Source organism: Pararge aegeria, chromosome 5 (genome assembly GCF_905163445.1).
Source record: "Pararge aegeria chromosome 5, ilParAegt1.1, whole genome shotgun sequence".
Classification (NCBI taxonomy): Eukaryota; Metazoa; Arthropoda; class Insecta; order Lepidoptera; family Nymphalidae; genus Pararge; species Pararge aegeria.
Genome location: NC_053184.1, coordinates 12,557,784 through 12,583,037, shown reverse-complemented (window position 1 = coordinate 12,583,037; position 25,254 = coordinate 12,557,784). Strand labels below are relative to the sequence as shown.

The 25,254-nt window shown below is 35.7% G+C and overlaps 1 protein-coding gene across 6 annotated transcripts; it reads left to right on the top strand.

The window, feature by feature from the left end:
• Positions 1-1,974: 1,974 nt before the first annotated feature.
• LOC120623787 (delta-sarcoglycan-like) lies at positions 1,975-12,171 on the top strand. Of its 6 annotated transcripts, XM_039890024.1 has the most exons (7): positions 2,303-2,323; positions 3,002-3,268; positions 8,592-8,859; positions 9,875-10,064; positions 10,931-11,123; positions 11,536-11,659; positions 11,733-12,171. In XM_039890024.1, exons 3-7 carry the CDS (start codon positions 8,617-8,619, stop codon positions 11,919-11,921), a joined length of 939 nt encoding a protein of 312 aa, XP_039745958.1. In that variant the 5' UTR covers positions 2,303-2,323; positions 3,002-3,268; positions 8,592-8,616; the 3' UTR covers positions 11,922-12,171. The 6 variants fall into 6 exon arrangements, with proteins under 6 accessions (XP_039745959.1, XP_039745960.1, XP_039745962.1 ...); XM_039890025.1 differs by lacking the exons at positions 2,303-2,323; positions 3,002-3,268 and adding an exon at positions 1,975-2,116; XM_039890026.1 differs by lacking the exons at positions 2,303-2,323; positions 3,002-3,268 and adding an exon at positions 1,975-2,123.
• The last annotated feature ends 13,083 nt before the right edge of the window (positions 12,172-25,254 follow it).

Here is a 25,254-nt window from a genome sequence, read left to right as displayed (position 1 = left end):
ATCGGTTTCTAATATTTACTTCTTTTTCTGTGGCTTTATAAGAAACGAAGGTTTTCTTAAATCCCGGTACAGTGACGATTTGCAAATGATTTTCCCATATGTTCACCTACAAGATACATATATATATACAAGACTAGTTGTACCCCGCCACGCTTCGCTGTGGCACATTGTGATTGAATGGTTGAGAAAAATAGATAAAAACAATACTTTATGCGTATTATATATCATGCTAAAATTTCAGCCCGATCATTGCAGAACTTTTTGAGTTTTTGAAGCGTACACAAACCAACATAACATTTATATATACTTATATAGATATGTGTTTTAGCACTAAAGATGTCCCTCCTACTTCCAGAGGCAACCAGTATTATTTGGAAGTTATAGATAGTTGCAATCATTGACTCTTCCGCACTTAAAGTTTTAGAAGTAGTACCTATTAAAGCATTTTGTGGCCAAGCTTGTCCAGGGAAGTCCCTACTACCCCCATGCCTATTTAAGCTGCTAAGCTGCGTTCCAGTCTTAAGGGTGTCATTTCATAGGATGTGTTCCTTGCATGGCATTCAAAGTGTTTCTCTGTTTATGTTACAAATTATGGTTTTTCACTAACCATTAGGTTACCACAGCTTGGTCCATCATTTATTACTATATAAAAACCTTTATACGTAATAAAAATTTATTAAAGTATTATAACTTTAATAAACTTTTATAACGTTATTTTGTTAAGTAGTATAGGAAGGTCTTAACGAAGCCAAATATTTTGAGAAAAGCTATCTAAACTTTTATGTCAATTTTTGTAACAACAAAAATTGGAAAAAAAATTGTGGATTTAAATTTTTGAAAAAAATTGTGAACAATCGTTTAACTTTTTAAAAAAATCGATATAATTCCTTTTTCCAAGGTGCACTATTGTTTCAATATGGTACCATATTTTTTTTAATAAAATGTAGTTTTTTTAATTAATATTTAATAAAAAAAACTATATCAAGATTGCGCGGAGACCTTTTTTCGAAGTTAAGTAAACATTATAAATAATGAAGATAAATTACCTCTTTAAGGATATTTTTTTCAAAATATCTATATTTTAAGGCCGCCTTTGTAACACAAATTTATTTCTGTTTTGTTCTTGGGTGCAATAAAGTATATTTCATTTATTGATTAATTGATTTTTTGAGTTTTTTTTAACTGAATACTATCTTTTTTTCTTGATTTGTTAAAAAAATTTGCAAATATTTGATGTGTTAATTTTATTTACTTTCGATTTCGAACGCCTATTTTCTTGCGGCAAGTCTTTGTCCTTAGGGTGATAACCAGGCACGGCCGAAGCTTTCCACTAGATCAGATCAGAAAACATACAGAAATCATAAATTTCTAAAATTCCCCTGACGGTTATCGAACCTGGTACCTCCACTTATAACAACACTGCAGGACCAGGAAGGTTGTCAAAAGTTTTTAAACTGGATTTTCTCACGTTTAAATCTAAATAGTAAAAACCATACCTACTGAAAAATTGCTTTTTAATTATCTATTTATTACATTTTAAAAATCTCCAAAACCTTAAATCTTGTAAGTTGCATTTTATTATCCACTAATTGTATCGTTGTTTTCATGTCACCTTTTAAGCAATCTATGTAAAACGAAAGTATTATAACCTTGATAATGTATTACGTTATCCTATTTTAACCGCGAAACTTTCACAAACCTAATCGAGTTGGTTGTTCTAACTAATACGAAGCGGCACGGTCCACAACGCATACATTTTTAACGAAATTACGCGAAGGTGTCGGTTAATGATACTGTTAACTGGAATTCATAATAAAGAGGGACTCAGCTGTAGGTATCTGGAGCATATCCGAGTTATGTCCCGCGCGAGACAGGCGCCTGATTAAAAATGTAGCGTTTCAAAACGAAGCGAATTCGGTACCAGCGTCGCTGGCGCACGATGCTTCCAGTCCCATTTTAAACCTGGAACCGCGAGGTTCACTACGTGACGTCACTCCTTATAAACAAGAAAGTCTCACAGTGATGTTGGATAGAATCACGTGCTATTTGCGCAAATCCATGACATATAGTGAACATTGAGATGAATTGATTTAATCCTCAAGAGCTATACGAATCTGTACAGTGTAATTATTTATATCTTCTTTATCTCATACGTTATGAGACCATTGCTTATCATCAGTGCTATGCTTTAAAAAAAAAAACATTGTGTATTGGAAAAAGTTAAACATAATTAAAATAAGTGTCGGAAATAAAGATAACTTTATGTTACTCCTAATCAACATAACGTTCGATTGAAATATCCCCACAGTGATACGTTTTAAAGGTGATTTAAACATAGGAGATTAATAGAAGTTAAATATTATCAAATTAAATGTCAGAAGCAAAGAATGTATTTCTCAATCAGTTAAAAAGTGAATTGCGGCTTATTTCGTCATAATCAAACAGCGAATTGTAAAGCTTATTCGATTTTACTTCAATGAAAATAGGACACAGCCAATTTACCTACTTTCGTTTGGACTATTAACGCGGCTTGGAGTCACTTTATTTTTAAACAGCGGCGTCAGATCGATCGGGACGCGGAAATTCATAAAACAAAACTGTAGCTCGTAAAAGGCGGGAATGCAGCGAGCTTCGGTATTTTATTTAGGTGAAAAGCAAAGCGATATCCGTTCCGGTTCTATTTTCGCACTGTATCGTTTATTACGAGGACCTGCGGCTGCGGGCACCCCGCACGGGAATCGCACGGGCCACTCTACCGCCTGATATTATATTCTGGAGCACGCCCGCCTTACCTCGCTTCGCGCTAGATATTTCGAGTGTTGCTTCTAGCACCTATGAATTTATCTAGTCTCAGTCACATCACCCGCCCGGTGCAGCCGTCTGCAACGTTAACAAAAGCCTATCGCTGCTATAACTCAATTCACAGCGCGCCAAATTCGGTTCTAAATATAATTAGGTCAAAGTCCTTTAAATGTGCAATTTAATAACCTTTCTGTGACAGCAATTCTTATCTTCAATGTAAACAAACAATAACAAAAGGAAACTAAAAGCGAAAACAAAAAATAACGTAGAAAGAGAACTAATTACTACTTTTATAACGTGAGCAATTAATGCTTAAATGTTTATACACGGTTTTATCGGTTTTATGGGATCAACGACATTTGCCCATGGATATATTCACTTTTGAAGTGCCGGCCATTGTGCTGCCGTGAAAAGCGCCAACTACAAAGGCAGTGACAGACATCGCAGAATGTACATATGCATCTAGGTAATATGCACATACATACATGTTTAAATATTCGTCCTAACAATGCTAAAATAACGTTTGTAGTTTACTTCTAAGTCTTATTTTTAGGTTGCCAGGTCCTTACTTATCCACCTACCTTTATGCTTGGTAAGTGTTTGACAATCTATGTCTAACTTTTGGCAAAGTCACTAGTATAGTATAGTATAGTATAGTCGTAGTTAGTTTAAACCAAACCAAACTTTAAGAACCACCACGAGTTCCATAAACTATTAATCCATTGATGATGCTTATTTTATAAACGTGAAAATTTGTATGTTTGGATGATTGATTCTTCACTCCACAATGCACAAAGCGATGAGCCTGAACGTCAAGAAAATGTAAAATGCATTGCTATTTCTTACTTTGATTTTATTATTCTTTGTCTAAAATACTCACTCACAAAATCTCATGTCCCTAACCCCCTTGAATGGTGGGGATGCCAAGTCCTTAAGATAATAAATACGGCTTATAATTCATGATTATTGTATAGCATTATAAGATAACATTGTAATTCGGAATTCGTATTCATCGAATGCCATCAAATCGCATATTCGCCGGTTCCAACTTCAATATTTCGTCGAACGTAGTACAGAGTAGTATCGGATGAGTAACAAAATATTGATCGTTTGTAGATTATTTGTAGGTAGGTATATATTAATTTTTTTTGATTGATAAGTAGTTAGAAAAACCTTTTTGACAGTAAATGTAGAAACTGTCCATCGTTTTTGGCATCATTCACAAATTGTTTTTTAGTGTAGTAGTATTATTCGGGAACAGCAGAAAAAAATAACGTTATAAGTTATCACCCGTTATTACGTTTATGGCTTTTTCAAAGATTAATAAGATCAAGGTAAGATCCCCTTCATCAGACGCGAGTTCAGTTTCCCTAAGCTTCACCGGCTATACTTACTTTTTATACCAAATTTCCTCAGGTATAACTTAGACGAGGGAAGTCGCGAGCGCAAGCTAGCAATATATAAGTTTAACTCTAAATAACAAGATTCTCATATCGAATACCTGCGTAGACCTACTCATAGCAAATAAACAGAAAATCTATTTCATTTAAAAACGCCTGTCAGGTAAAATAACGGACTGGAATGAAAATAGCATCAGTGAGCAGTTTGCACAAGTGCATATCGTGGTCAGAATAGATTGGACACTAGTGCCATGCTGTCCACTCAAACGTATTGCATTATTATTTATGACTCCATATTCTCGAAATATGTCCGTAAAATCTAAAAACGGGGTACCTAATTGATCGTTTAAAAATATCTTTGATGTTAAAATCATCTGTATTAAATGAAACTAATGTATATTTACGAAACGCCCTTACGTTAATTTCATGTTCATCCTAACTTATATTATAAATGCAAAAGTGTTTTTGTTAGTTTGATTGTCCTGATCCAAATTCGAGTTTATTGGTTAATTAGTTAGAAAGTGTCTCCACTTTCGAATTTGGCATAGAATTCGTTGAAATGACGGAGAGTGACATAGACTTCTCTTTATCCCAGAAAAACAAACGTTTTTCATGGGATTTGTAATATACCGTAAAAAACGCGGACGAAACACGTGGCATCATCTAGTAGGTAATGAATATACACGTATTTAGGTACAGCATTCACTTACGCTATTTTACTATGATACCGGACAAAGCACCTCCATCTAGAGTCTGCAACATTGATGCACGTGAACGTGGGTCAAGTGTGCAAAGCACTCGCGATCACAATGAAAAAAAGTAACACATGGTCTCAACAGCTTAGTTCATAAAAATAGGCACTTATCAAATAAATGCAAAAGTGTACCTATTTTTTTTTGTTTAATTGTAATAGACTAGCGCTTGACACACAATCACACCTGATAGAAAATGCAGATGTGGCTTAAGATGCGACGCGCTTGCCTGGAAGATGCATTTTCACTCTTGTTTTAAAGATACCCAGGCTGTAAGAGTTAGGAGGAGGAGTGCGTAAAAGAAACGAAGACCCAAAAACTCGTACAAAGAGAAAAGATATCGACAACATATGCGCACAAACCCGCCCGGTGTCTTGCGGTGAGAGGATAAAATGATGGAAAGGCAACGAGATCGAATAGCACACTCCCCGAAGTACTTATATCCTAAATAAAAACTGAAAATCTGACTAACTTACGACGATGATCGAGACATTGGAGTCTAGCCAAAAGTGGTGTCCCCTCGCCTATACCTTTGTTTCTTACGTAGGTTCGCCTCAACCACTGCACCTATTTTAATTAAACTTTACATTAAATAGCCCTTATTATCTGAACGGCCGAAAGCTAAACCGAACTTGACCCCATTTCGCATGAAGACAACTTGCATTAAAAAAAAATGGGTATTCCCATTTTCAACTGAAATTTTATGAAGTGGCGGGTACAGTTAATAAGATTAATGATGTCTACTTTTTAGTAAAAGCGATATTGTGTGACTTTACGACAGTACTAATTTCATAAAACATTTTTACTTTCCACACCTCACGGGCAATGCAATGCAAAATTTTCTTTCGTATTATTTTAAGTTTTGCAACACCCATAGCTGCAATTAAACACGACATTACCACAAAATATCGTGCTTTTAAACGGCAAAGAGAAATTTTCTACAGTGAGTACTACAGTATTATTAACGGCACTCAGGACTATTTAAGAAGCGTTTACAAAAAGATCGTTTTACAGCCTTACAGGTATTAATTACCTACGACTCACTCGCCGACTCAGTGCGATGTTCATTGTTCGTTAAATTAAGCAACAGCATTTCATTATAAATATACCTACCTGTACCTAGGTATATTTTTTTCGTTTGTAATATGCAAAGAACTGCCTCGTTGCTCATATAGTTAGAATCTTTGACTATCGATCAAGAAGTCCTATATTATTGTGTTGTGTGTTTTTAACCAAGAAAGTCTCAGCGGCGCTGCGTTAGAATATTGCTAAGTTAGTTTATTTCGCGTGAATTTTTCTCTTTTATCAGAGGTCTCTCCTAGAAGAGAAAAATCTGCCCAGACATCAACTGCTAATTTCATAAATCTTAAATCTCTATAAAGTCCTTCATAATGGTCATAAAGCTCTTACGTTTGTATTTAAAACGCACCATCTGCTGGACGTAAAAGCAACAGACGGCAAAATCAAAATTTCACTCCAATTGGAGACTCATCAGTGTTGAATTTACTGAGCTACAGTCACTTGTGGCCTGGTACAACTAGTTAAAAATAAAGTAATTTACGCAATTAATTATTAACAATAAGAAAATATAAAGAAAAAAAGTTATCTAATGTTCTAATTTTCTTAAATGTCTATTATTTAAAGACTTTAATTAAGACTTCAAACTCGAACCTAAATAAAACATCATTTATGCAGCCAAGAACGGTTTTTCTGAAAAGCCGAGTTATAAGGTCTGAGTCTCTACCTACTCATTAGTCGCTTGTCGTAGTGTTCATTAGCACACTTTATTCGGTTTTGTCGGTTAACGTTTTTGCCTCCAATGTAGGTACATTTTATTTTGGTTACGTTTAATAAAACGAACCACCTCGTTTGTCTAGTGGTCAGCAATCACGAGGTTCTAGTTTCGATACCCGTTTTAAGAACGTTTCAGTTTAGAAATAAACCTGCCATCCAGCTCGGCTCGGTCATTTCCACTCATGTGCAGAGCACCATTGATGGGCATACTCCACCCTGAACGGCTCAAACTAACGGTGAGTTTGAACTTCGTGGGGTTTAGTTTGTAGAAATCCGACAAAACCTCGTCGCTTCCCCTTGGTAAGAGGTATCCATTTGGAATCCCGCACGAGAAGTTATAAAAAGGACACAGATATATCAGGGTTCTAGCTTTTCCGACTTGGGGCCGTACAGTTCAGTGCCTGTTATACGTCCAGCCCACATTACTGTTTTAAGTTTATCTACGAAGTTTGGCCAATTTGTATAAGGGCCGGAGGGTAAAAATTTTCAATAAGAAATTTCAACCTCAAATCTACACCGATACAGCTTGGTGTTTCAAACAATCCCGACGTAGTTAAATAATTTACTCTTAATGTCCTTAATTTAAAAAAACAGCAGTAGTTGAACAATAATAGGCTGTCAGTGATGAATTTAACTTAATATATAATGGCGGTCTTAAGCGCTGAAAAAACAAAACATGGTACCTATTACTATAGCTGCATAGAAGGATACAACTTTATGTAACATATTTTCGGATTTTTCATACGTTTGTAAAGAGCTTAGCGAATAGTTGCATTTTGTGTTATTTGATCCCTCGACACAAAGCGTTCACGTTTTCCGACACCGGCCTCGAGCTATCGGTTTTACATAAGTTGCAATTTGAGGTGTACTATACGAGTAAGCTAGAATAAAAGACCTAGATTTTCAATAGATTGTCCTATCTCCGTTACACTGGATAAATTTATCGCGTGCAGCATTAACATATCTTAGGTATGAGAATTTAACGCTACCTGTGAAGCGAAATATGTGTGAATATATAGTTTTAGGTAGCGAGTACGGGTGGCAATAATGTAAGTAGGCACCAACGTGAGTAAAACCAATCTATACTGTTGTAATAATTATAAACTAAACAACACAACAACAAAAACTGATCTGAATAGTAATTTCGAAGTAAATTTAAAAAAAAGATAATCGTTAAAAATTTAAGTAATTACTGAAAGTAGCATGATCACCATTTTTATCATATGCGAATGAATCTGGGTTGTTCTCAGGGAGTGCACATCGCCAATGTCTGAACTCCGGGCTGGCCTACTGAAAATTTGTTTCTAGAAACACTAAATACCTTTCAATTTACCCGAATACATAAATTATATTTAATTTAGAAATTCATCTACGCCTGCAGGGCTAGCACAGGCAGAAGACAAACATTATATTACCCGATTAGATCCCCTGACAGGGGATATAATTAACGTGACCTGCTAAAGCACGGAAACATGGAACAGGAGAAGTTTAGCCCCGATTGTTAACAACACATATAAATTAAATATTATTTCCACTTGTGCGCCAATGCTCTGAGAGTTGATAAAGCTGTGGGGGGTGATATATTTTTAGGCTTTCTCCGGAGAGATAATTGTCTCCTGCCAATACTAGCCTTGCTGAAGATCTAAGATAATCAATCTAATCAAAATCTATAAGATCAAATAATAAAGTTAATAGAGCCCATCCTTATCTCTCTGAGTATAAAAAGGTCAGAACTAGTAGTGCTTTTAGTTCTCATTTAGTTTTCGTTTTTTTTTTTTAAATTTCATCGGTTAGAAATACAATCTTCAGAATTTTTGGTAATTGTATCCCTTACTTGTTACAGAACAAAAAGCAGTGAAAAAATAATAATGAAAGTGGAGGATACAGCAACTGAAGGCATAAGGGGTTGGGGCTGTACTCCAACTGGGGATCATCCTCCTGCAGTTGTGACAAACTCATCAACCACAGAGCACTCCAGCGGTCTACCAATATGGATCACTAGAGGATGGAAGAGAAACTTATTATACGGAATTATAGTATTTCTGATGGTACTTGTGTTTTTGAACATTGCCTTGACATTGTGGATCATAAGTACTTTGAGGTTGACGGCGGTAAGTTTCATTTCACAGAGGCGCCGAGTAACTCGAGCCGAAATAGCACTAACGCTGCTCTTATTCGTTGCTCATCCTAGGCAAACAATAGGGTCAAAAATTACATGAAGAGTATTTAGTTAAGTATGCGAGATGCTGCATTCGTAGCTATTGCAGCGCGTAGTACAAAACATAAAAATATTACTTTTATATCTATCGCAACAACTGTAAGTTGTAAATCTTAATTACATAAAATTACAGAGAATGGATTCATTTTTGGTCCTTCAGAGTTTTATTATTTCAGAAAACAATCTGAATTTTCACTCCTTCTCCTCTCATTTTTCAAAAAGATCAAAATTCACTTATTTGACGTAGGCCTACTTTATGAACACTTTTGAAACGTCAAGTATGTTTGTTTGTGGTGACTACCGCTGGTTTGGAAGCAGGAAGCTATGCAGTTCCTGTTTTCAAACATAAACATTTTCATTTACTTGCAAGTAATAAGAGCTGAGTTGATTGCTTCAAAGTAACCTTTAAGAAGTTGTTTATTTGTCCTCTCTGAACTAAGCCACCAATCCACTTAATTATTGGCACAAAGTTAGTTGAAAAAAAGGAGAGTAACATAGGGTACTTTTTATCCCAGGATAACCCTTCGGGGGGGTTCCTACAGAATTTTTAAAAAACCGTAACAAACGCGCGAACAAAGAACGCAGGCAGACAGTTAGTGATGTTATAAAAGCGTAGCACTATCGCTGACGATATGCGAATACCATTATTTTTAATTATTTGTAGAGAAAATTAAAAATTAAGTTCAATCGTGTTTTCGAGAAGAACTCCTCGAGCACATTTAGTTCGAATTTTTCAGACGATACATTCAGTAGTCATACGTTTTTTTTTATTTTTATAATGGATGATTTGTATATAATGTTCTCTGAGACGCACCATTAAATTATTTTTGACGACATCCCTGGCGTTTGATTCCTCAACTTGTTGAGGAAAATAAGTATTTATATATTATAAAATTGTCTGTTTTCAGAGAGGAATTGGTCCCATTACAATAGTTAAAGATGGCGTACACCTTGCTGGGCAGGTGTGGGTAGTTGACAAACTAGTTGCTTCGACAATATCGTCGCAAGCAGCTCAAACTATGACCTTACATTCGCACCGAAATTTCTCTGTCCTCGTTTCAGAGCCTGGTCAAGTAAACTTGGCTAAACTAGTAATAAGTAAGTATGTAAATTTAATAACTATTTATAATGATTAAGTTTCCTTCAAGTTTAAGCTCGCATTATAAGCAAAATACTTTAATTTTTATTTTCATGCCATCTGATGAGTCGTGATATACCGTAATAATAAACTTTTTATATCACTCTTATATTTTAAGATTGTATATATAATCTCTTATATAGTCCTTAAATAAACCTACCTTGTTGTCCTTTGTTGACCTGCTTGGTGCTATATTTTTTTAAATATGGGATGCAAAAGGTTCAATCCCTGGAGGAATTGGAGGCAAATTTGGGATTTTATAACCTCTGGTTTTTCTTTGGTCTGGTTTGGTGGTTAGCTTTTTAGAGGCACGTGACTAGCTGCCACCCTACATGCAAAGACTAGCCGCTAAGCACTAAATTGCTCGGCGGCACAACCGATTAGAGGGTTTAATACAACTGCCATACCGCTAACAGGTCAGCCCGCTACCATCTAAAACTGCAGCCTCACTTACCACCAGTCAAATTGAAATCAAGGGCTAGCTAGTAGAGGAAAATAATTAGTACCTATTACAAATCTGTTTGTTGGTTATAAAATATGTTCGGTTCAAATTCTCCACCGATTTTGATGAAATATAGCACCTTCAGCTTTCATCCTGGAGATCAAATTCAGCATTTTTTATCACGGAAAAGCACCCGAAAACCATTCCCGCTGGATTAAAAAAAAACATTTGTTTCCTATGCGCTGCGTAACAGATAGCATTTTTTATTCCAGAAAAGCGATCATACTTTTATAATTTTCCGAGGGATTTTTTAAAACTAAAACCATCGCGAATGAAGTTGCGGCTAGTCACAAATATTTAACGAATTGATAATATGTTTTTTAGAGCGAGACACTATAGAGTGTAGTGGGCAAGTATTTGAGATTCGCGACGCAAAAGGTGGTGAAGTATTCTATGCGTCTCGGGAAGAAGTCCGCGTGTCCGCAGACACCCTGAACTTAGACGGAGCCGGAGGCCTCACAGTTAAAAGTGCTCTCCAAACACCAGTCGTACGCGCACCGCCTGGTTCGGATTTGCAGTAAGTAATAAAAGTCTTCTATTGTAAAGGAGGGAAAAAGAGTTTAACTTTTATTGCCGCATCATAATATATTTCGTTGTTATTGTTTGTACTGATAGTATTGTTTGAGAGTAACAGCCGTTTAATATACTCAATAGGGGGAATAGGAGACTTCCCACAAAATAATTTCTGAACGAAGGATGGACAACAATGGCTAGGCAAGAGATCACCAGTGTCGCAAATGGACGACAAAGCTGGAAGGAGCCGTTAATTATAGGGAATTTTTGCGCATGCTGATCACCAATAGTGTGTCGAAGATGGCTTGCGTTGATGATATAATGAGAAATCTATCCTATCAAAGCTGATGTGTGTGTTCTGTTTTTAAAAATAACCCAATACATTTTTACTGATACAACAACTCAAATGTTTTCAGATTGGAATCTTTAACAAGACGTTTAGACTTGAGAGCACCACAATCAATATTTTTTGAAAGTAGAGCAGGTGGAATCAGCATAACATCGCATAGCAATATTACGCTTAAATCAGACGTTGGAGCCGTAAGTTTGGACATTACTTTTTTAATTTCTCTAGTCTAATATATATATTCAACGTATATATTCCTTATTACAGATTAAAATTCATGCTTCGAATATTATAATCAACAATCTCAAGGAAGCAGCCGTAACGGATGTTCCAAATAAAAAATCGTGGGGCAAAAAAGTTTACCAACTGTGTGCTTGCGCATCCGGAAAATTGTTTTTGGCAGCTCCAGATTCTATTTGCGCAATGCAAGATCATGAAACTGAACTATGTCGATGATACAGGTCCTTTGATATTTAAAATAATATGACTGTACTAAGATTTAATAATGGCAATTTTATGAACATGAATAGATGTAATTATTAGGTCGGGGGAAAAGTTTTGTAACTTTTTTAAGTACATTTTCTAAGATTCTGTACAATATTTTTATGATTTCATGACATTTATTTACAATGTACATACTAATTTAGAAAGATCGAAACCATATCCCAGAACGCTTTCATGCTTTTTAACGATAAAAAACATTGCATATTCAAATATCTCATTTCCTTATTTAAAACTTAATAAATATTTCAACTTCAATATTTTTCTAATTTAATTACTTGACTAAAATTACATCAGTTTCATTTATAATATTGCGTTTCTAATATGAAAAGAAAAAGTTACAAAAATCTTAAAATTTATAATAAAAGACTTGAATCCTCTGGGTGTTTGATGTTTGCAAACTAATTGGTATATTTTAGGTAGATACTAAATAAAGTGTGCACTAAAGATTTAAGTCAAATAGTGACAAAAAATTTGCAAGTGTCACACTCTTGATGTCAAACTTAAGGTACTTAGAGAAATCTGCAGTGACCGGAACTCATAGAAATGTTATAGAACAAGGTTAGGGCTATAAAGGTCTTAGCCAAGCTCTCTTCATTTTTGCTGAATGGCTTTAAAGTGGTGAAGACCACACCCTTCCTGTTTATCGACACAGACTGCTTGAATTGATTGATTTAACCGCATCGGCTTCTTTCAGTCAATCGGATTAGTTTTGCACGCCAGTAACGATATACTATATGACTTTGAGTATACAAAGCTGAAACGGTTTTTTACTTTGTTAGACCGAGTTTCGCCACTGCAAGTGTTTCTTAAACCCTGTTACCGAGGTTTTTATTATTTTTATTGATCACAATTCAGACTCAATGTCGTACTCAGTAGGTAATGTCTTAAAACTTTATTGATTCAGACAAATAAATAATAACATGCCGGACAAAAGGTAGGAAAAATCTTGAAAGCGCTTTAATGATGCACCTATCGTAGTCATTTCCATTTACTTATTTTTGACTTTCAATGTTCAAATTGTTCTTAATTTTGATTACGATTCACATCTTCTTTGTATACAAAATGCGAAAATACTTTTTTCCCAACCTATTATCGATAAATAATATTTGTAATCCTGCAATATATCGGAACTTTATTATTAATAAAAGAGGTCCATTCAAAATAATAATCTCTCATAAAAAAAAATAAGTCACCTGATAAAATTGCAATGACAATCCACCAAATCACCAATTAATTTTATTTTGTACCTATTTACCACATATTTTGCAAATAAATGAAATTATTATTATTATTACCATTTTTTTTAATATATTGGCACGTCTAACTAATTACGTAAATTAACGGAATCGTATCAGTGAGACCGCCCGTAAAAAGTACCTTAAATAGAAATAAATTATATATATTTTATTTTAATAAGATAACCATAAACCAATATTTATAATATAATTCAGTCTCGCCAAATTCAATTAGTGGCAACGACGTCAAATAAATTAGGGTACATCGCTTTTTTATTGTTATTGGTCTAAGGCATACATAAGGTAATTTATTATACGTGTTATCCAATAGCCCGTTACACGGCGTATTTTCTGCGTGCAGGAGACGGTCAGTTTTCGCGCATTAACTCCTTTTACCCCCGATCTACACTTTCCAAGAGGCAAAACGAGGTGACACGAGTGCTAGAGTGTAGTCGTCGTTCGGTGTCCGGTTTAGGCAGGAATCAAAGGACGCCGCGTGCTAAATAAAATGAAAAATTGAAAGCCTCCGCGTGAGAGTGTGGATGCGGCTTTAAACCACATTGAGTTACAAATAATAATGGGATTAATTTAACTGCCGCACTCCTAAATGGTTAGCCGAATACTATTTAGACTGCATCTTTATGTTGACAGTTTGCTGTCAAGGTAGTGCACCTGTAGTGGAATAAAAAAAGTAGTAGACCTTTTTTGCATACGTCCACAGATTCAAATGAACAAGCACGTTTATATAGATGCGCTGTGATGACGTATTTATTTTGACGCGTTTGAAGTCTATCACGTGAAACACGCGTCGTCTGTGCGTACAAAACATGCCGTGTGCGCCTTACTATAAGAATAATATCTAATAACATACCAACAACGAAATAATATTAATATTTTTATCGCACAGAGCACAGTACTGTATTTTATTGATATAAATTAGTTCAAAAGTGTGATAGTAAAGAATTATAAAGATATAATGATATTATGACAACGAACGTGATATATTTGCAATCGATTAAATAAAATTAATAAATGAATTTGGTAAAAAAGGTGTGTAATTTATATCTCCCGTTAGAAGTCCTCTTACTACCTCGTGGTACGGTTGATCAGATAGCGCGATTCCCGGATCAGGCCCAACATTTATAGGGAGTTTTTCGTCAAGAAAATTTTAATATCCACGTGTAAGGTTGGCATTGTTTCGTCCCCGCGCCTTGGAGAGCAAATTCAGCTTCGTATTAGAACAGAACAGACATATAGACCTTACCGTGGATAAAATGTTACAAAATGTCTATACCCCGCTTGTTTCCACTGACAAGGGTTAAAATGTACGTATCCGTCTACTAAGCAACAGGAAAAAGCAGTAGTTTAACCCGATTTAATATTACACGTATATTATTTGGATATTATTTTCACCCGTCCCCTAATGCTCGGATAGACTGTGGGAGAAGGTAAACCATTTGTCACGATGCTAGCCGGACAGGTTCTGCGCCAGTCCAGGGCCAACTTGTAGTGATTAAAAAAAAGCCTGGTAAATCTAGTAGACCCTGGCTAATCGGAATAAGGCTAGGACACGGTAGAGAGTATGTTACAACCTCGACCTAACCGCCACAAGACTAATTACAGTCATATACACCCGCCCTAATTGTAGCCAGAACGACCCTTATAAAACCATAGGAAAAGAGAGCATACCTTTTAGATTTGCTAATGATAAAATAAAGCTATACTTACATGAGTATGCGTTTATTTTTAACAATAAAGTAAAATAAATGCGATTTTAAAAATTTTTGTGTACATTGTGGTAGGTAAGTACAGGGTATTAAGGTCAGAATTTCTCTCAATCGCATAACAATTTTTAACTAAGGATTTCTACTGTTTGTGTTTAATTGTCGTATTGTATTTATTTATTTTATTATTTATAATTTAAATATCACATATCATTTATTAAAATTTATCAAACAAGCTATTTTGAAAATATTAACCAATAAATCATCATCATCATCATCTCAACCAATTGACGTCCACTGCTGGACATAGGTCTTTTGTAGGGAGTTCCACAATGCACGGTCCTGGGCCGCTTGCCTCCAACGGCTCCCAGCTACTCGCCTGATGTCATCTGTCCACCTCGTCCAACCAATAAATGGGAAAATCCATTTATGGAGCACTGGGTTGGTACACACTCACACACCAAGTGCTCAAAAGGGTGCTTACTTTAGTTAGGAGATTCCTAATTATTTATTATTTATAAGTTTGGCCAATTTTAGTTTGTAATATAGAAAATAAATTAGTAGATAGTTGTTATTGTTTCAGCTATGGATTTTTATCTGAATTAAACGTTATTATTATTATTTTGCAAAAAAATTACAATCCATATCTCGATATCTATTATATCAGGAGTTGGGTTTCTAAACAAATTTTAAAGTATCAGGTTGCAATCTACATAAATATATATCTATCTTTTTAAATATTTTTTTGTTATGTTCGCGAAATCTGCGAAACTTAAATCTGAAAAAAGAATGAGACGATAATCCGAAATTAGTAATTTTGTATGGGTTCTTTAGGTGCTACAAAGATCACCGGTTCAAAAGTAATTATTACTTTGTTTTCATGACCTTGGCCCACCTAATAGTACCTGGAAAACCGTCACCTATAAATTCAAATTTAAAATTTCTTTATTCATGTAGGCCTATCACAGGCACTTATGAAGCGTTCATACATATATGTTTACATAATTGTAAGGGGATGGTGATAACTTCGTTCGCCAACATAAACCTAAAGCTACGAGGGTTCCAAAAGCGCCCTGGTCTAAGAAGAGCCCACAATAAACTTAGCCGGGTAATTTTTTTTTTTGTTATCACCATCTCACAGTAAATTTGAATAAAGCTATGAAGCTAGAACAATTCACACCCAAGCTTTTTTATCCTTTAAGTAATCCTTAATATTATAATAGGATTTTTCCTATATACAGGGCAACACTGCGCTAGGCATGCAAGGAACCCATCCTGCAAATTACCGCCCTTTGTCCATCAAGCTGAGGCGTAGGTGTTAAGCCTCATATGCCTGTAATCACAGCATTGTAACAATGCTACTTGGCGGTCAAACAAGTTTTGAGGTAAACTCAAACTAAATTGACTCGTTAAAAGTATAGTACTATTTATTATTTTTTAGTGGTTAGCCTGCTACCATCTTAGACTGCATCATAACTTACCACCAGGTGAGATTGCAGTCAAGGGCTAACATGTACATCTAAGAGGAACTGTAACTACGGATACCAACGCAGTCTTAGTGATTAGTGAAGTCACGCGATGTCAGGGTGTATAGCCCGCGACCAGGACATCATGGACTGCCCGAGTAATTACTGTCGTCTACACCCGCCCTAATTGTAACCGCAACGGCCCATTTCACACCATAATAAAAAACTGGTTACTTTTCACTAAATCATAAATAATATTATAAATGCGAAGGTGTGTTTATTTGTTTGTTGGCCCATCCTATACTCCCTAATTAAACAACAAATCGACTTGATTTTTTGCCAAAGAGTTAGTTGAAACGACGAAGAATAGGTTAATTTTGTACGACAAGAGCAGCATAGGTTACTTTTTATGCGAGGAAAACAAACGGTTCTTACGGGCGTTGTAAAGAAACCGTAATTATAGCGGATAACAGCTAGTAATATTTTAAATGCGAAAGTGCGGTTGTTCGTTTGTCCTTCCTACGCGCAAAACTTAACAGCCAGTCGTCTTGATGTTTGGCATAGAGTTAGTTGAAAGTACGGAGAGTAGCATACGCTACTTTTTATTCCAGGAAAATAAACGGTTCTCACGGGATTTGTAAAAAAACTGTAATGAACGCGGATGAAAAACGCGGAAAACAGCTAGTAATATTATAAATGCGAAAGTGCGGTTGTTCGTTTGCCCTTCCTTCTTGCCAAACTCAACAGCCAATGGACTAAATCTTTGGAACTCAACAGCCAATCGACTTGATGTGCAGCATAGTTAGTTAAAAGGACGAAGAGTAGGTTAATTTTGATTACAGTAAAACAAATGGTTCCCACGGCATTTGTGAAAAGAAATGTAATACACTCGTATGAAGAACAACGACAGCAGCTAGTACCTAATTGTAATAAAACCATATTATGCAGTGAATCTTAATAGTATTGTAAAAATAATGACAGTGTATAGTCAGTACATATTTGAAAATTTAATGTACGTCCATAAAAACATTTCTAAATTTAAGAAAAAATGTGACTGCAATAATTTAAACATTAGAAGTAAGAATAAACTTACAGTGCAATATACTAGGTTACATAAAATTCATAATTCGTTTAAAGGAAATTGCATACAATTCTACAATAAACTACCAATTGACATCTTGGAGATGTCTCTTAAAAAGTTCAAAGTTTGTATTAAACGTAAGCTTATAGAAAAGTCCTATTATAGTATAAAGGACTACGTAAACGATAAAAAAGCTTGGGTGTAAATTATTGCTCTAACCAGGTTGCTCTTCTAATAATTTAAAATTACATTGTGAGATGGCGATAACAAAAAAAAAAAAAAAACACCCGGCTAAGTTTGTTGTGGGCTTCTTCTTAGACCGGGACGCGTTTGGAACCCTCGTAGCTTTAGTTTTAAGTTTACGAATGTGGTTATCGCCATCATCTCACTACCGTGTAATTCTTATGTACGCATCAAAAGTGCCACCTGTGGGCCTACTTGAATAAAGATATTTTTGACTTTGACTTTGACTTTGACTATTGTAACATCTTTAATTGTAGTGCTTTTATTTATCCCGGATATCAAGGCAATCTTAGTGATTAGTGCAGTCACGTAATGTCAGGGTGCATAGACCGCGACCGCGACCGCGAGGACTGCCCGAGTAATTACTGTCGTCTACACCCGCCCTAATTGCAACCGCAACGGCCTATTTTATACCGGAAAGAAAACCTGTTTATTTTTCACTAAATCCGTACTTAATATTATAAATGCGAAAGTGATTTTTTGTTTTTTGGTCCTTCATATACGCTCTAACTAAACAACTAATCGACTCGAAGAGACGCATAAAAAAGAAAAGAAATAAAGAAATTTTATATTGTAAGGCAAAGGCTACTTTTTATCCCGGAAAAACAAACGGTTCCTACAGAATTTGTAAAAAAAACCTTTCATAAACGCGGACGAAGAACGCGGGCAACAGCTAGTTCGTAATAATTTTAATTTAGAATTTGTGATGCGATGTGATCAGTTGTAAGCGATAATAAGCGATAAACCGCACAACTAGGGTCCTGGAACTTCGGCCTCCCTCTCTGAGGAAGTATTATCTCCGAAACGCACCTATAACTTGACGGAGTTGCAATTAAATGTCACTTGCTGTAACCGTAAACGAAAACATCGTGACGAAAACTGCTGGCCTGGGAGTTCTCCATTATGTTCCTAAAGGCAAGTGAGTCTACCAATATGAACTTCACCAGCTGGATAGACCCTTCTCAGTCTTAGAAGAGACCTGTGTGCTTTGGTGAGCTGAGATTTTAGACCAAAAGTATTATATATATCAATAGTATTTCGAGCAATGCTTTCCTTCTAACAATATTGCCTTGTTCACATTACTCCAATCCGGTATCTACATAACACTCGCGGTTATTACTTAAATTATATCCAATTTATATTAAAAATAACCAAGAAAAAGAAAACAATTATCACAATTAATGAATATACGATAATGACGAAATATGAAGTAACTACAAAATATTTTACTGTCATAATATTTTCAGCTTTAGTGCAAACTTCCAATGTCAGTAATTTAATTAATTTTTGGTACTCTTTAATTAGTTTTTAATTGCATGCATATTTATATTATATTTTTTTTATTTCAATAACATTACAGATGGATTTTTGGACTTTACGCTTAAAATTTGACTTCAAAATCAAAATTTCAAAATTAAAAGATCAAAATATATATGTTCTTATTATACATGCTTGGCAATGGTAGCACATGGAGTTCTTTAAATAATGGTCTGCAGAAACGTAATTACAGAGTCGCATAACTATCGGTTATAGCCTATCGGTTAGGACTTTACTTTTGGGGGCCGAGTTCGAATCCCAGCACATAACACTGACTTTTGTAAGTTATGTGCGTTTTAAGCAATTAAATTATAACTTGCTTCAACGGTGAAGTAAAGCATTCCGAGGAAAGTTGCATGCCTGAGAGTTCTCTATGATGTTCTCAAAGGCGTGTGTAGCACACCAATCCATACTGTGCGAACGTGGTGGACTACGGTCTAAACCCTTCTCATTGTTGGAGACCTAGCCCTGTAGTTAGCGTGTAATGGGTTGATTTGAAGATGATGATGATAACAATGCTAACTACCTATACAAGATAGTGCAAAATATCTGCTAGCGCAATCTTTAATTAATAAGGAAACATCGCACCACTTTGCTTATGTAGCTGATTGTTGTTTGACTTTTCAGATGGAGATTGCGATTCAATATGCAACGAATATACTGCTTAATTTTTAAAACAGCAATAGAGCAATTGCTGTTATATAATTATTTTTTTGTGTTGTACAATAAATATTTATTATTCGAATAACATCCTAGTCTAAAAATTAGCTCCAGAGCTGTATTGCCATTGGAATAATGTGAACGTGCACTAGATCCAGTGTAAATAACTCTTCACAGTAAAGGTTTTATTTCTACACTTCACTTTTTCCCCTTTCATAAAAAGCCGTGAACATTTGTTTCAGTGGATACACTTTTTAGTAACGACTCTATAAACAAGGACAATCAACCCCCAAATATTTGAACACTTTCTGATTCATGTTTATTGATGCATATGTTATTTTCTTATTGATAGTGACGATTCTTTGAAACAATTGGGTTATTGAAAAAAAAATTATCTCTCATAACTGAAGAGTTAGTTCAAAAACCCAATTTTGCTTGTAAATTCAAAACTATGCGACTTGAAACCAATTGAAACCTATATAATAAATGTTTTGTAATGTAAAAATAATGCCCTTTCATGTCCATCCATTTTGATACATTTTGAGATTTAACTATGAAATCGACTATGAAAATTTACTGCACGGAATAAACTTTATAGCGACCACGGTTAGGTATAAATTAGACTATTGTTGACCGTGAGAGGTCTAAGAGAGCGGTCTTCTCCGCCCTAGAAAAAGGCCGCGGCTGGCTCTTCGAAGAGGATCTCCAGCCCATGGAAACAGGAAGTATGGTCATCCGTTGGAGGATCGTAGGGATTTCTGGTTGTCATCTGCGTTTCCACACGCCACTGACGAAGGTCAAAGGTCTCTCAGGGTTTGCAAAGGCAGATTAAGCTGGTTAAGCAACGTTATTGTACGAGTGACCCAGCCATCACGTAAAGAGATTTTTATTTTATTTTAATTTTCCTTTAATTGGAAATCCAACAGCTAAACCATTAAAAAAGTTTTAGTTCTCTCAGTCCAACATAAGCAATGCGCCAGTCAGTGGCGTGGATGATAATTTCTCAATGAAACAAGAAATAAGGATTCGTAAAATTAAATTGACATAGAGATTCAGGAACAATAACAAATACATACACAAATAATATTTGCATTGGTTTTCAAACCAATCGTTTAAATTTTTATGATTTATATAAAACCGTATTCTTGTAACAAACACTACATCTAGTTAACCTACCCACTTCGTTCCCTTCGATTATTTTACGTGTCGCTTTACGACTCTAAAGTTTGATAACCCCCAAAGCACAGTTTTATTTAAATGTTCAGTAGTTCCGCATAACATGATCCCCAAATTCAAATTTCCTCTATATATAGATAGCTGTTTCAAAACGTAAACTTTTTATGAAATCACTTCCAATCGCCTTTGAAATGTTAGGTAAGTTATTGCAGATCTAAATTTCTAATGCCTATCTAAAGCTGCCGTCTCGTTGGTCTAGTGTTTCACATGTCTAGGTCCAATTCTCGGACCGAAGAATTGGCAGGTTGTTTTAAGCCAATACAGCCAGGCTGGCTTCGCTTATAATGTGCCATCCTCATGCCTCGAATAGCACTGGTTTTTTTTTTATAGTAATAATTGACGGACCATGCAGATGGCTTACCTGATGTTAAGTGTAAAACCATCGCCTACAAAGTAACACTTCGCAGTGCAAAGAATAAGTCCTACAAAGTGCATCAGGTGCCTGTAATTACACCGGCAACCACGCCCTTAAGGCTGCCCGCCCGGAGCGCAGTTGCGTACTGTGTCTGGTTCACTTAAGAGCAGCGGAAATTTTGCAATCCAGTGCAATCCTATTGGTTAATATTTTTCCGTTTCTCGGCTCTGCCGCCTCGCTCCGCTCCGGTGGACTGGCAGCCTTAAACCGGCATTGCAAAAATGCTGCTAGGCGACAGAAATAAGCATGGCGGTAGTACGAGTTCTTTCACAAAATTCTCTACTACTACTAGATTATTACTTACATGTTATAGTAGACGTTACAGTCCTTCAACCTGCATTGGAGCACCTTCCTCAGATGAGAGGGGCCTGTACCCAGCGGTGGGACACTATAATCCGCTGAGGATGATGTTTGTGATAGGTATCTAAAAAAAAAAGATGACAAGAGACTTTTGTTGTACGGGGGCTCCAATGGAGGTTTCTTGGTGTGTCACTTGAGTGGCGTGTACCCTGATTTGTATAGCTTGACAGTTACGAGGAATCCTGTGACAGATCTGGCGTCTATGGCCAACACAAGTGACATCGCTGATTGGTGAGTTTGGGCTATACTTAGAATGCTTTATCTACTTTTATACCAATATACTCGTATAAAAAAAAAATGACTTTTCGACTGTTTTTTTCATTTTCTACCACGATAAAGTTAAATTATCACAAAGTAACATAGGCTATTTATAAGTTTTCATGATGTTTTTAAAAGTTGAGCTTAAATAATGGAACCTACAGTATCAAAATATTGCCTACATATTAATCATTTGGTGTGCGCTGAAAAAACTATTGATGAAATACAAAAACTATGTACAACATGATTATAACTTATTTCAAATTACCTACAAGAAATCCCCGGGAAAACTGACGGTTCCCGCGGGATTTGTAAAAACCGTAATAAACACGGACGAAGCCGCGTGCAGTTTGAATAAGTGTGGAGTAACAAAATGTTAGATAATCTCAGGGAGTTGGAAAGCTCACAAACTGTCCGGCAGTCGCAAGTTCAACGACTTGTCCATATTATGTAGATGAGATCGCAGGTGCTCGTTATGTGCCCCGCCACTGAACAAAAACTTCGCCGAACCAAACGACCCACACTATTTCAGGTGATATTCCATCTGTTGTTTACCATTCAAAAGCCATTACTATAAATATCAGACAATTCAGGTGTAGTGCCTTCGTTAGACCAAAATACACTTCATATTTAAGCACTATCGACTTTTCTAGTGTTATACTAAATAAATTATCACGACAAGACAGACATCACCAGCTAACCCCAAATTAAGCGTATCTTGTTTTTTGGGTGCTAGCTTACATTCACATTTATAATATTAGTTGTCCATCTTATAAATGTGAATGTAAGTTTGTTTGTTACGCTTTCGCGCGAAAACTACTGAACTGATATTCGTGAAACTTTTTATACATATTCTTGGAGGTATTAGAAATAATATAGTAAACTCTTCATTTAAAAAAAAATTACGTCAGAAAAAAAAATGTTTGTGAAAAAGTCTCAAAATCTCATATATGAATATAGGTGTAGAGGCCGCAGGGCACATCTAGTATAACATAAAGACAACCACCCAGACACTGTTCGTTCATTCATTCATTGAAGCATTCATGTTCATTACAAAAAACATTTTTCAGTTTTGGGAGTCAAACCCACAGCCTTTGATGAAGAAAGCAGCAGTGACCCACTGCACACTGCTGGTTATATTATTCACCGTATAGCAGAATAATAGGCTAGTCTCCACCCTAACGATAACGACGTCCCGCTAAGCGATCTAGCGTTCCGGTACGATGTCGCGTAGAAATCGATTAGGACTATGGGTTTAAAATACAATTATTTTCTTGATAATTAAGTACCGTAGATACCTAATAAATTATTTTACCAAAATCTGCATATGAATAGTAAATATCATAACAAAATCCGCGTAGCGTCGAAATCCGTTAACTTGCTTTTAACGTTAAGGACTTCACCTTAATAATACTGTTATTAAAATGATGTCCTTAATACAATCGTGGAATATTGAGTATGAACTCCTGTAGGTACAAAATTAAGCCATTAATGTACAAAATTGTAAATATCGTTTTGACAAATGGAATTGTTTCTGTGTACGTGGATGACAAATACCTCTATTATTGCCACCTGGCTGCTATAATACTATAAGTGCCTAGCATAATCAGAGTACAAAGCTGTGACCCGTGGTTTCACTCGCGTTCCTTAGTTCTGTGAAAATTACTGAACTTATTACCTTACTCCTTAAGCGGCCCGTGTCTGAAATTAGCGCGTTCAAATATACATAAACAAAAAACTAGAGCGTTATAATGTTAAAATTAAGGTATGTTAAAATAACGTCATAAAGAAGTTTTACTTCTAACGTGTCTACACTAGTACATGCACACATTTTTTATTTTGTTTTTGTCTGCCTGTTACCTTTCTGCCTGTCTTATTCTTCCAGCTTATCTCTCCAACGGCTGGACTTATTTTGAGGATAATTTTACTGGCAAATAGCTTATTTTATAAGTACAAAATATATAATTTAATTTAACTGTCTGTAGACGTCAGATTTTTTTTAAATATTTTAGTATCACCGAATACGCATGCAATCTAGCCGTTCCTTCCAAGTATTTTAGACATTATGAGAACCTGCGGAATATAATTTTAATTTCGTTCTGACTTTTTCTCACCTGGTAGCGCTTAATCATAATCACGGAAAGCGCGATAATCCTTAGCTCGAGGCCGTGAATGAAGAGAAAACGACACACGTATTACTTTTTCTTGTTATCTCCCTTACAAATGTTTTTCACACATTTCTTGAATACTTAACTGTGTCATTATAATCAAAAAGCTTGGCCTAGCCTGCTGTACTACACACACACATTAAACACATATACACACACATATTCTATCAGTTCTAAAGTTAATCAACATTACTTTTTTTATTGTAGATAATAAATGTCGGACCAATCAAGTAAGTTTTTTTTTTATTCCACTACAAGTTAGTTCTTGACTGCAATCTCTGTGCTGGTACTATTGAAAGATAGTAGCGGACTAACCTGTTAGGAAATATGAAAATCCCTAATAGATTTCTTGGCAACAACGTACCGGATGGCTTAATCGCTTGGAGGCACGTCTTTGTCGCTAGGGTGGTAACTAGCCACGAACGACAACGCCCAATAGACACAAATTATAAATTCCGAAATTGCCCCGGCCGGGAATCTAACCCGGGACCTCCAACTTAAATCCACAGCGCTCACCGCTGCACTAGGAAGGTCGATATACCAAAAACCAAACCATCAAGTAAAAACCATCGCCAGTAAACACAGCAATACTTTGAAGGGCGTGCAAGGAACACGTCCAGAAAAGTACAGTCCCGTTTCCATCAATACCTGAGGCATAGGATAAACAACATCATAATCATCATGTTAAACAACAGATAAATTTGCTTTTATATTTTGCTTATATATTCAAAGTTCGAACACGAACATGTTGACAAAGTCAGTAAAAAAATTAACCAGTATGAATATCTCCTTAGGTGTCTATCGAAAACAGTAGGTGAAGAGACTGCTCTCATGGCATATCATGCATTCGTGGTCTCGTCATTAAGATATGGGTTGGTCATATGGGGCAACTCGGTGGACATACAACGTTTATTTATTGAACAGAAGAAGTGTATCAGGACGATTGTGGAGCCAATCCGCTAGATTCTTGTTGGCCTCTGTTTTAAAAAATTTATAATTCTCCCACTGCCATGCTTGCACATTTACGAGATAAGCCTATTTGTTCGAAAATATGACAGATATTTTTACTATCAAAATTAAGCTTAATTTGCTATACTCCGCGAAAATCAGGAGAATCTGTGT

Bases quoted from the DNA above. Each gene is read 5' to 3' on its own strand.
- LOC120623787 (XM_039890025.1), top strand. From the start codon at position 8,617: ATGAAAGTGGAGGATACAGCAACTGAAGGCATAAGGGGTTGGGGCTGT. The intron at 11,124-11,535 runs GTAAGTAATAAA...AAATGTTTTCAG, and splicing joins CCGCCTGGTTCGGATTTGCA to ATTGGAATCTTTAACAAGAC. The intron at 11,660-11,732 runs GTAAGTTTGGAC...TCCTTATTACAG, and splicing joins TTAAATCAGACGTTGGAGCC to ATTAAAATTCATGCTTCGAA.